A 12,377-nucleotide genomic window follows, 5' to 3' on the forward strand; every position below is an offset into this window, starting at 1 on the left:
CTAGTAGGTTGTATGACATGATGTGACATGTAAGGTCATGTGCTGCTACTGCTACAGGATCAACATGTAGCTTAACCAACCTCTCAGAAAGAAAAAAAATGTACGTAGCTCAACCAATATCAGTGTATAACAACAGTATGCTCCTATACTTGTGGCCGGGTACTAATTGCAATTATATTCTGAAGAGATCGATGCAATGTGTACGTTCATTTGCAATTACAGCATCAGCTCAGAAACTCTCCATTCATACTCTAAAAATGTGACAAACGCACGATTGCAGGTGGAAGAAGGATGCAGTTTGACAACGGTAGACGACATTGCCGCAGCGGTTCACCACATCATCTCGTTGATTGATGCTGAGATGGCTTCGATCGGGCAATAAGACGGAGTCATAGTAAACTGATTGAGATCTAATTAACCGAACCATGACATCCTCTTTAATCATGCCTTCGTCTTGTCCTCAATTCAACTTGTTAATCCTTATGTGTAGCTTATCTTATCTTATCTTATCTTATCTTATCTTATCTATATAATAGGCCCCCATTGTATAGTTTGCTCGGTCGTGGATGCACGAGCTAGGTCCAGTTCTCGATATTTTGCAGGCCTTATGATGGCCCATAATCGCCGTCATGCAATAACAAGGTTGTTTTTGTAGCATTACTAGGTTAGTTGTGTTGAAGTTAGCTTTCTGTAATGAGTATTATAATTTGATGTGGCCTTATTTGAGTACTCTTCATTCTTTGGTTAGCTTGCTAAGAATATATATATATATATAGAGAGAGAGAGAGAGAGTTAGACTGAAATAATATTGATAGTGTTTGACTTTTTTTACTACCAAATTTTCAACCCTTAATAAAAAATTGTAAGGTTACAATGATATCAGTCCCTTAGAATTGAGTAGTTTCCATTGAATTATAATATTTAATCTAATGGTTAGAAATGATCAAAGAAATTAATCAGAAGACTAAAAATTTGATAGTAAAAGATACATGAACATCGGCCCAAGTGAATTGGGGCCCACAAACGGCCCCATAGAGCTGGTTGGCCCATTTGATTAACTCGTGGTCCCGCACCTGGCACTCTGGCAGTGGTGCAATCACAGATAGCAGACATAGCAATCAGTACGAGCTTTTCTTTTTTTCCTTTTTTTTTTCTTTTTTTGTTCTCCCTCCAAATCAATACCTCATGAATATAGATGCTGAGATTTTAAAAGTTTACATCTTAAAAAAAAGAAAAAAAAAAATACAGTAACAGATACCTACATTGTAACTGAATTTTGCTCATACTTAAAACACTCTTACTAGTTAAAAAAAAAAAGAAAAAAAAAAAGAAGAAGAAGTTAAATTCCTGCTGCTACGTACTCATTAATTAGTGTTCTCCCCGGCCCACACGCCCTCCGGACGAGCTGATTCCGGTAGCCAACAAGCCACTGTGATTGGCAGCTGAGATGTCATCGTCCATGCTCATCCTCAGCACGTCGGCGATCGACACCGCCCCGCGATGCTGCGTCTCCGGCCGCGCCGTCGATCTCGCACCATCGAGCTTAAGATGATGAGATCCCTCGCCATTACTATTTCCCGCCGACGTGGCCTCTTCTTCTTCTTCTTCTTCTTCGCCGACGAACTCGAGCTCCTCCGCCCCCTCAACCACCGCCACGACCTCCTCTCCGCCTTCTTCTTCTTCTTGATCTTCTTCTTCTTCTTTGTCTTCTCCGCTGCGCTCGTCCTCGGGGACGAGGATGGTGGCTCGGCAGAGGGGGCAGTTGGAGTGGGATTTGAGCCACGCGTCGATGCACTGCACGTGGAACGCGTGGCCGCAGGCGGGGAGGAGGCGGAGGCGCTCCTCCTCCTGGAACTCGCTGAGGCACACCGAGCATTGCTCCGACCCCTCCCCGGCCTTCTTGTAGCTGCACACCCTGATCCTGCCGATCAGGGCTTCGTCGATCCCTCTCGAGGGCGTCGCCGCCGACGCGCGCCGTGCCTCGGAGTCGGCGGGGGCGGAGGAGCGCGGCGGCGGCGGCGGCGGCGGCGCCGGCGCCGGGGAGGAGGAGTGGGTGGTGCGGGGGCGGAGGAGGGAGGAGGAGGCGGCGGAGGAGGGCCGCGGCGCCGCAGCGGTCGGAGACGAGGGCGTAGTAGGCGAGGAGGAGGACGGAGCTCGCGAGGACGCCGATAATGGCGATGACGAGGGGAGAAAAGGAGGAGGACGAGGAAGGGTCGCTGGGGAGGAGAAGGTCGAGGTGTGGTCGAGGTGGATAGGGAGGAGGAGGAGGAGGGGGAAGGAGGAGGTAGCACCACTGGGGGCAGTAGACGCTGCAGAGGCCCATGGAGCAATCCTTGGTTGGCTCGTAGGAGACCCCTTTTTGGTGAGTTGAGGAAGAAGAAGAAGCCATGGATGAACAAGCAGAGGAAGAAGATGGTGAATGAGGGTGGGGAAACGTATCATCAACCAGTTGTTGTTCGAGGAACCAAAGAAAAAGTAGTTAATTAGGAATGGAAAATGCTTTTGGGATTCCTATAAATAGTTAAATATACCCATATATACAGTAATGTGAAACTTTTAAAATTTACTTGTATGAACGCATCAGTAACTGATCACAAACAAACGTTTTATAGTATATTAAAAGACCCATAATTCTACTTTTTAGAAGGATAAATGGTTGGTTTTGCTTTTAAAAAGAAAAAGAAAATCATCTCCTCTGCTTTTTTCAGCTTCTACTTGCCTCTCCTTTTCTTCTCGTGGAGGAGAAAGAGATGAGGTTCCGAGAACATTGATGCACTATCATTGTAGGTGGATTAAAAAGCATTAGGGAGTAGAGAGAGAGAGAGAGAGAGAGAGAGAGAGAGAGAGATTAGAATAGATGCTTTTCATTTTTTCCACAAAAAAAGTGATGAAAAAAAGCTACTCTCCACCTCATGGGGACTAATAAATTCGATCTTTCTCCTCTAATTGGATTATCACTTTTGAGGTTTAATTGGTGACTAGCAACAAAGTGTTCTCTACTCCCAGTATTGGTCACAGCTTTGATGAGCAACTCCACAAGGACTTCCCCTAGTCAAAAAGAGAATAGTTTGGGGACATGGATAATGTTTCATGCTTTTTGATTACCAAATGCCAACGCTAATTAAAGAGCACATATAGTATGTCCTTATTAATTATCAGCCAAATTACTGAAGCGACTTTCTTGCTTAATTTACGAGCATAAAAAAAAAGTTAGAAAAAATTAGTATGATACACGCAATTACTGTTAGGATTTTTAGCTGCTCGTGTGAGTATGTCACCGCATAAATACACCATTGTGGAAATAGAAAGATTCATTCTCCAATGCCTCTAATGTGAAAGGAATTATATATAAAAAGAGCAACAATTCACACACAATCACCTTTAAGAAAAGAATCAAATTCCGTCAAGTTACCACATGAGATCGACCAAAACAGCTCATCAAAAAGCAAAAGAATCCCCTACACTTAAATTAGCTTCTCCACTTGTCCTCCCCGTGGTAAAAAAAGAAAAAGAAAAAAGGGAACAGCTTAGGACTTTGATATTGATTATCTCTAGCTGCTGCTGCTTCTTCTTCTTCTTCTTCTTCTTCTTCACGTAGTTCATGGCCCTCAGCAACACCATCATTGCCGCTATTAACTTCGCGGCGGTGCTCCTCTCCGTCCCCGTCATCGCCGCCGGGGTCTGGCTCTCCACGCAGGCTGACAACGCCTGCGTGAAGCTCATCCAATGGCCCATCATCGTCCTCGGCATCGTCGTCCTCGTCGTGGCCCTCGCGGGCTTCGTGGGCGCATTCTGGCGCATTCCGGGGCTCCTCCTCTTCTACCTCGCGGCCATGGTCATGCTCATCCTCGCTCTCGCGGGTCTTGTCGTATTCATCTTTGTCGTGACTAGCGGCGGCGGCGCGCACCTGGCGCCAAGCCGGATGTTCTTGGAGTATGAGCTCGACGACTACTCCGGTTGGCTGCGGCGGCAGGTGGAGGGGACGGAGAGGTGGAATCGGATCAAGGCGTGTTTGAGCTCGACCTCGACGTGCTCGGAGCTCAACCAGACGTATAATTTGGCGCAGGATTTCTTCAATGCCGAGCTTAGTCCTTTACAAGTAAATAATATATTGCTCTTGCTTTAATACATGCATATTTGATATTCACTTGCTGACCTTGTCATGAATGCATGCTTTTTTAATTTTCTCCGTATGCTTTGTGACGTTAGTTGGCTTTGGTGGTCTCATTTGATTAAAACAAAAAAAAAAAAAAAAAACATTTTAAGATGTTATACATACATACAATGAAGATCTCTAATTTTTGTTTTTTTTTCTAGGAAAAATCTAATCATGAATTAATATAATTGGTCATCATAACTAATTTAATTTAGTGCATTTTACTTTTCATAATGTTGTGCTTATATATCATTGTAGTGAGCCCAAAAGGCTTGCTTGAGTTTGAGAGGCCCACGGCCCATGCACCAAATGCATGTGCACATCTTAAAACATCATAAATCATTCAATTTTTACGTAAAGAAAAGATTGTGACTCAGTCAGTGTAGAACAATTTCGCGCATTTGCATCATTTTTTTATTTCAATTTTTTTTTCTCTTTCTTTTATGATCAGTCCGGATGCTGCAAGCCGCCAACGCGCTGCGGCTACACGTTCGTGAACCCGACGTACTGGATCAGCCCGATCGACACGGCTTCCGACGTCGACTGCGTGCTGTGGAGCAACGACCAGATGCAGCTGTGCTACTCCTGCTCCTCCTGCAAGGCCGGCCTGCTCGCCAACCTGCGGCGCGAGTGGCGCCGCGCCGACCTCCTCCTCGTGGCCGCCCTCATTGCGCTCATCACCGTCTACGCCATGGGCTGCTACGCCTTCCGCGCTGCCAAGACCGACGACATCTTCCGACGGTACAAGCAGGGATATACGTAGCAGTTCCATCTAGCACTAGTGCGCGTAAATTTGTTGCATGATGTTAAATGACTAATTAATTAGGGGGTGTTTTATTCTGTAAGCGTACGTACGCAGTGGTTAATTTGTGGTGGAGTACGTGGGGATAATGTTGAAGAAGATGCTAATTAAAGTAGTGAAGTTGTGATCAGAGACGGTGCTGCTGTAAAGAGGAAAGTTGAGGTGGAAAGTTAAAGGCTTGAGATAGCTATATATTTTTTGTTATCTCAATTTATTTTTGTGGTTTTGTCATAATTTTTTATTCCAGTGGTTTTCTATTCTACAGAGAATAAATTGTTTTATATTAAAAATGAAAAATTATCAGCTTGGCTTAACAAGTAATAAGAACAAAAAGCAAAAAGATTCTGACTAGGTCATGTGTTCCAATTTGTGCAGTGTACATTGTCATTCGAGCTCAATATATAAGACAACGTTAAATGGAACATTTATGAGAATTAGGCTAGGCTAACTTTCTCGGGCTAGACTCAGTAGAATTAGAACAAAAATATATAACAATAAACTTATTTATTTTTCAATGAAATTTTAGAAAATATATCATAACTGACTCACTGTGATGTCACGTACGAGAATAAATGAAATATGTTTTGTAGTATTTTGACCCTATGCGCCCCAGTTTTCTCGCAATCCCAAGAGGAGCCTTGGACGAGGTTAATTAGAGTGCGGTCTAGTTAATCACTTGTATAACAAACTATGCTGGCACAATCTATACATAGTAGCTCAAGTTTTGGGGCACGAAGCTCCAAATTTAAGCTTACGGCAAAGCTCGAATCACCGACGCATGCGTAACAACTAAATCACTAAATAGTTTCTTCATATAAGATATTTGAATCTCAGGGTATCTTTGCTTTTGAGTTCTCTAAGATTATCTTTTCGAGTCAGAGTTGGTTCGGGCTTAGACCAAGATTTGGGCCTCGAGTTTAAAATGAGAGCTAGACATAGCCCGGCCCAATAGTTAGGCCCACCATCTAAGCTAATGGAAACAATAGGAGTTAAATGGATATAATCCAAATCCCATTTAAAACAGTCCAGTTTGGGATCATTTCTCGGCACGTGCTGGTGGACACACCAGTCTCCTCTAAGGACACCGGAGAAATTATGGTATGCATTAATTTTAATCCACGTGAAAGTAATTTTTTGCACGTTTTTGTCACTGTTGCGTAAAAAATTGAGTTGGTACCAAAAAAACTAATTATATGCATATATAATGTAGGAGATAGACATTTAACCAATTATATAGTACAAAAATTTAACCTGTGAAATATTAAAGTTGGGCGTTGAACGAACTAAGCTATAATACATCTAAAAGTACCGATCCATTGGTGTTTTTAGATTTCTAACTCTTAGATCTACCTCTCAACTGTTAGTAACTCTGAGATCAAATACTATTTCACCTACCACCACTCAACCAAAGTGGGCTACTATCATCCTAGCCTTACAACACCTCCATCCAAGGGATACAAATCTAGAAGCACCAATCCGTTAGTGCTTTTAGAAATATTCTAACTCAATTCGGAGTTGAACTCATGATCTAATATGAACGAAGAGATGTAGAATTAGCTATAACATTATATTATTCAAAAGATCAATCTTTTGAATAATAATCACACCAATGCAAAATTTCGTCTATATAAACATAAAATTAAGGTCCCGTTTGGATCTCGCATTATGTTATTCCATTAATTCAAGAATAACTTATTCTGCATAAGTATTTTATAGTATTATTGTCAGTAAAGAGTTTGATTTTTGCTCCTTCAAGACTCTTGTTGTATATAATTTAAAAAGATAGTGCACATTTCACCTATGAGATAATTTATTTTATTCAAAAATATGACGTGAAGGTTGAAATTTGTATCCAATTCTAAATATTTGATCAAAATACTTATCAATCAAACGCACAATTTTTTTAAATAAATTAAAGAAATACACCAAACAAAATATTCATACATACAAATAGAGCCGATATAAATGTTGTGAATACATATGTTCTTCGTGAACGTACCTTGTTTCTCACATGTATCAATGTATGCAACTCTACAAGATTCAAGAATTCATGTATTGCCTTTAAAATTTTTAGATAAAAAGGCCCGATAGTTAGTTCTCGAGGTCTGATTTTCGAAATCTAATTACCTTACATTTTTAGTTAAGTTTTTTTAAAAAAAAATCAAAGAAGGAGAAAAATAGCATGTTCTTAATTTCTTTCTCGCTCTTATTGAACTTCTATACTTTTAAAAATACGAAGTAATTAGTGTTTGTAGGCATTCGACTTTTAGATAAAGATTTGTAAAATTACGATGATAGTGGTATCCAAGAATCGAGTGAGTGGAATAGAATAATTTAAGGAATGAAAATGGTCAGACGAATAGATCTAATAATGAAAAATTTACAAATATCAAATACTTAATACTTTTAAAAGTACCACAGCCGAACTTTCTCCTTATATATATATATATATATATATATAGAATTTTGAGAAAAAAGCCTGCAGGGCTGCAGGGCACACAAACCATCTGGCATGAAGCGGGATTTGAATTTAGGTCAACCTCTTGGCCCACTGTTTAGAGCAGCAGTATGTACAAGCTGACTAAAGATGTATATTTAGCACCACAGCATCCATTTGCGTGCTAAATTTTGCAATGTAATTATGCAGCAAGTTGTAATGTGAACGCGTTTTTCTTAGTAAGAGGAATCCTACTTTTGTAAGTAACACGTGCTTTCTCTTTTCTTATTCCACTTCCAATTAAATCCCAATTATTATATTATTTAAACGGAGATAGATACAAATAACCCCACAAACAAGAGAGGTGTACATAATCACTCCTAATCACTCGGCTCCCAATATTTCAGCACGACATTCATCACTTGTCACTACTTCTCTAATCTTTTTTTCTTTTTTGATTTGTATATATATTTTTTGACACCTTTAGATGTTTTGGTGCTCATCAACCCATATCTCCACCCACCCACATATTGCCACAAAATAAAGAGCAAAAAGTAGCTTTTCAATGCTTTGCCATACCAATATACATAAGAAATTTTAAAGGAATACAAAAGAGCTAAATATATAGAACTACTATGGCCTACCACTATATAAAGGAAGGCCAAGTACACTTAATGGACCCTTGTTGCTGTCACATTCTTAGGCAAAAAAAAGAAAAGAAAAGAAGAAGATCTACCTAAGTAAATTTACTTAGTAGATTAGTACTAATTAGTTCGTCACGAACCTAACCCGTGATCCACATCGGCATTAACCGACAAAAAAAGCCGGCCGTAGAATGACATCGACCCGTTGTGCGGGGGCCGTCGTAAATTCCGGCCCACAGCAGATGGAGCGGCGGCCCACACTGCAGAAGATTAGGGTTATGCGGTTAATTTGGTAATTACATTGATAATTAAAGACGAGGGTTAGCTAGCAAATGACATCATGGCTTAGGCAGATGAGGCGGTTGAGCTTTGGGGCCCACCCATACCTACGGTAAGTAACGGTTCGTGTTCGGAGAGCTCTCTGGTAATCTTCCGGTGTAACTATATATATATATATCTATACTTTAATGTGCTGCGCAGAATAATAGTAATTATGTTTTACAAAAAGTTTCAACTATTGTTTCCGAAGATGAGTGATAAAATTCAATGATACATTAAAACTTTGGGCACACTCTAGTTGCAGTAAATTTGGTTTGAGGGGAAAGAAATAGAAAATTTAAAAAAAGGAAATAAAAAAATTGTGGGAATGGCGTTTTGGGGAGTGAAGGGTAGGGGGAATCGTCATAAGAAATATTATTAAAAGGCGAATATTTTTCCACAACGAAGAATTCCCGGGATGCAGTGAGGAATTCCCGGGTGTTTGTGCGTCACGCGAGGGACACGCGGCCGCGTCCTATTGGCTGGAGCTTCCCAAGTGGAACGCGACAACGACGGCGACGCCAGGTCGGCGACTTGGAACAGCGACCCCGCGCGAAACAGCAAGCATCTATCGGGACAATGGCCTGCCGCCACGTGGCGGCGTCGTGTAATATCCGTTAGATGGAGATTGTACTTCGAGACTTGTACCGGATCGCGCACCCACGTAAAGCGAGTTCCGTGCGCGAGTTTTCCAACTTGGCGACCGTATCAGGGCCGTCCAGCGTGGATCGCACGGCGGGTGGGTCCCACGTGTCAATCGATGAATAGCGAAGTCAAAAGCCGTGACAAGATAAAGGCGGCTAGACGAGAACCGGTCAGCTGGAAAATAACCACGAACATCCCTGCACCCGGTGCATCCGTACAACTCAATGCGCCATACAAAGATATTTAATTATTGTTATAATTACCAATATTGATATTATAAAAATAACAAATAATTTTTAAAAATAGGTTAAAATCAGAATTTTAGGCCTCCGCTGCGTGGAGCGATAACTGCGCGGTGTTATGATCGACATGGAAAGATACACCAGGTGCAGGGAACGGTTTCTTGGAGGGAAGTCGGCATGAAACAGGTTTACCTAGCCTCCCATCCAATGACAAGCGGCCACGTAGGTACATACCATTGGACGCCACGCGTGGCGATTTCACACGCGCGCAATGCACCGAGAACCACGGGACCAGTGGTGGGCCCCACGAAAGCGAGTGGAACAGTTCGCGCCACAACTCCTAATCCTCCCCGCCCTGATGCCACAACGCGTACGCATCGGCCACTCCGTTCTCTCGCTGTTATCAACGCGACTTAATCGAGGATGCCACTTCACTAAAATCTTACTAATACAAATTAATCAACCGTTCAATTTAAATTGTTGTATATTTAAATGTTACATTTTATTTGAGTTTAAATTTTTTCAATTTAAATTTTAATATCGTATTAAATAGCTCATCTAGAGAACGAGACGCTTCTTGCTCCTAAGTTCCTTCCCCACTATCGAGCTGACACCATTCCTCTTCTTCTTCTTCTTCTCCTGTGTCGACATCCACTACGTCCTCACTCTTTACGACTTTGCCAAAAGCTCCTTTCCAATTAGAAAATTAATAAACTAAAAGCAGAGAGCGAAAAAAAAAAAAAAAACTCAAATTTAATTTTAAACAGTTTCTCTAAAATCAATTTCCTAAATATATATATAGATATAACTTTTCAGAATCTAAACATACTTCTCATTCATTAGTCATGTGAATGAAAGGACCACAAAAAAGGCGACAAGTTTGTTACAACATTACATACGAAATTTGATAGCACAATTCCACGGCCATTAAAGCAGAAGGGAGTTATTACTTTCATTACACAACCATCCATATAAACATCAACTTATTACCTTCTCTCTTCATATTTACATTTTTTAAAAAGTAAACAAAGGAGCTTAAAAAAAAGAAAAAAAAACTATCACAAAACTTAGTTATTAAGTAGTGCCAACTTCCTATACTAGGCTGATACTGTTTTATCGCTTCTACATTCTTCATGATATGTAACAACAGCACAAGTAATACTAAACATCTCCCTCACATTATTATGATGATTACAGTGGACTATATCTCATAACTATGTTTCCAAAGCCTAATTTAACATAACCTGTTATTTTTTCCTCCTCTTCTCTTCTCTTCTCTTCTGTTTCTTCTCTCCATGAACTTGGAATTGAAGGGTAAACACGAAGCACCGGCCTCCACACAAAGCAGCTCAGAGTGCTTTTGTTATGAACATCAGACGAAGAGAGGGAGGGGGCGGGGGAGGAAGATAGAGAGAGTGTGTGTGGCTTATGAGCTATGTTATTACTCATTCATACATATATATATATATATATATATATATCTATATCTATATAGGTATGTGTGTGTATAAAGGGGGTGGTGGCTTAGAACTCGAGGATGAGGCTCCCAAAGGGGGCTCGGTGGGGGATCCCCTTGCGCCGTTTCGCGGAGCGGTAGCTGATGGACGTCGGCGGCGGGGTCGAGGGAGTGAAGCTCTGCACCACGCTGCTCTTCTCGCTCCCGCGGCTGGTGCTCGTGTAGGACTCGTCGGAGTCCGACGTCGACGCGGCGGGCTTCTTTTTCTTCATCTTCTTCTTCTTGGCATCATAGTCATTGTTATTGGAGCTCCCTTCGATCTGAGCAAATGGTATTAAAATACCAAACAGTAATCGTGAGCATTTCGATGGAGAACTAATGAAATGAATCGGATTGGATTGAGATAATTAAGAAGAGGAGGAAGTTGGGACCTTGCAGCCGAGGGAGCAGAAGCGGAAGGAGTCGAGGAGGCTGCGGTCGCAGACCTCGCAGGTGTTGGTGACGCCCTTGCCGGGGCGCGGCTGCGGGCGCTCGTTGAGGAAGACGACGCGGGCGCTGTTGATGATGTAGGTCTGAACCCCGCTTATATCCAACACCTTCTGAATCTCCGACACCCTGATCACGTCGTGGTACGACGACCTCCTTATCTGCACCAAAACAAATACAATCAAATTCAACTCATCTATACAATCTCTTTCTCTCTCTTTCTCTCTCTTTCTCTCTCTATATATATATATATATATATACACACACAGAGTTAGATAGATACACAGAGAGAGAGACAACAAAATCAGTGCATTGCTCAAGAACACCCACAGAAAATCCGATAAAGCCAATTTCCTGACGATGGTAAAAGCCGAATGGGGGGAAACAATTAAAGGGTTTAAAAAACAGAGGATCCAGAGAAAATTACTCACAAAAAAAAAAAAAAAAAAAAAGGGGGGTAAGGTAAAATGGAGGAGGGAGCATAACAGAGAAGAAGAGAAACCCACATGATTGATTGATTGATTGAGATATTTAAAGAGAAAACAGGGGAGGTGAAAAAAAGGGTAGAGGTACCTGGATGGCGCGGTGGTCGCGGTGGTAGGCGAGGCAGAGAGAGCAGAGCGCGCCGTTCATGCAGTCGAGGCAGTACATATTGCACTCGTTCTTGTGCGCGTCGGCGTGCAGCTTGCAATGCCCGAAGAAGCGCGTCGCCAGCAGCGGCTTCAGCCACGGCGGCCACCGCTGATCCTCCTCCTCCGCCGCTGCCGCTCCCTGCAAAGCGCAAACCCAACATTGCACACCTCATCATCAGCAACGAGTTGCACAAAAGAGAAGGGAAACAGAGAGAGGAAGCGGAAGAGGGACTCGCAACTCACCATTGCGTTCCTGCTCCTGAGTTTGAGCTCTTTGAACGGGGATTCGTGGTCGATCGCCAGTTTCTTCCTCCAAAAATCCCTCTTTTGGGATTGGAAAAGAAAAAGAAAAAGTATTGAGAGGCGCAGAAGAGGAAGAGGAAGAGGAAGAGGAAGAGGCAATGGATAGTGGGGGAGAGATTGGGGTTGGGGGAGAGAGAGAGAGAGATGTGGATAGTGACGATGATTTATGATGATTATGGTGTAGTGGTGTATTCCTCCTCCCTTTTTTTTTTTTTTTTCTTTTTTCTTTTTCTTTTTCAGATGTTTCTGAAGATGA

General features: G+C 42.1%; 4 protein-coding genes across 4 annotated transcripts in view; 2 read left to right on the plus strand and 2 right to left on the minus strand.

The window, feature by feature from the left end:
• LOC109714690 (transcription factor bHLH96-like) overlaps window positions 1–736 on the plus strand; it is a 3,238-nt gene extending 2,502 nt beyond the window's left edge. Inside the window, exon 3 of the mRNA XM_020239385.1 lies at window positions 281–736. Coding sequence (XP_020094974.1) covers window positions 281–382 — 102 coding nt within the window. The 3' untranslated portion in view covers window positions 383–736. The remainder of the gene's footprint in view (window positions 1–280) is intronic.
• Window positions 946–3,051, minus strand: LOC109714691 (E3 ubiquitin-protein ligase Os04g0590900). The gene is made up of 2 exons (XM_020239386.1): window positions 2,061–3,051; window positions 946–2,017 (listed from the first exon to the last, which is right to left on the minus strand). The coding sequence occupies exons 1-2, from the start codon at window positions 2,387–2,389 to the stop codon at window positions 1,369–1,371; spliced, it is 978 nt and encodes a 325-aa protein (XP_020094975.1). The 5' UTR covers window positions 2,390–3,051; the 3' UTR covers window positions 946–1,368.
• LOC109713808 (protein TORNADO 2) lies at window positions 3,409–5,189 on the plus strand. Its single transcript, XM_020238033.1, has 2 exons — window positions 3,409–4,099; window positions 4,608–5,189. Exons 1-2 carry the CDS (start codon window positions 3,602–3,604, stop codon window positions 4,917–4,919), a joined length of 810 nt encoding a protein of 269 aa, XP_020093622.1. The 5' UTR covers window positions 3,409–3,601; the 3' UTR covers window positions 4,920–5,189.
• The window catches only part of LOC109714692, a 4,809-nt gene continuing 2,603 nt past the window's right edge, over window positions 10,172–12,377 (minus strand). Inside the window, exons 2-5 of the mRNA XM_020239387.1 lie at window positions 12,062–12,367; window positions 11,760–11,957; window positions 11,132–11,347; window positions 10,172–11,020 (exon numbers count right to left, since the gene is read on the minus strand). Coding sequence (XP_020094976.1) covers window positions 10,769–11,020; window positions 11,132–11,347; window positions 11,760–11,957; window positions 12,062–12,367 — 972 coding nt within the window. The 3' untranslated portion in view covers window positions 10,172–10,768. The remainder of the gene's footprint in view (window positions 11,021–11,131; window positions 11,348–11,759; window positions 11,958–12,061; window positions 12,368–12,377) is intronic.

The sequence above is a fragment of the Ananas comosus genome, linkage group 8 (genome assembly GCF_001540865.1).
Source record: "Ananas comosus cultivar F153 linkage group 8, ASM154086v1, whole genome shotgun sequence".
Taxonomy (NCBI): Eukaryota; Viridiplantae; Streptophyta; class Magnoliopsida; order Poales; family Bromeliaceae; genus Ananas; species Ananas comosus.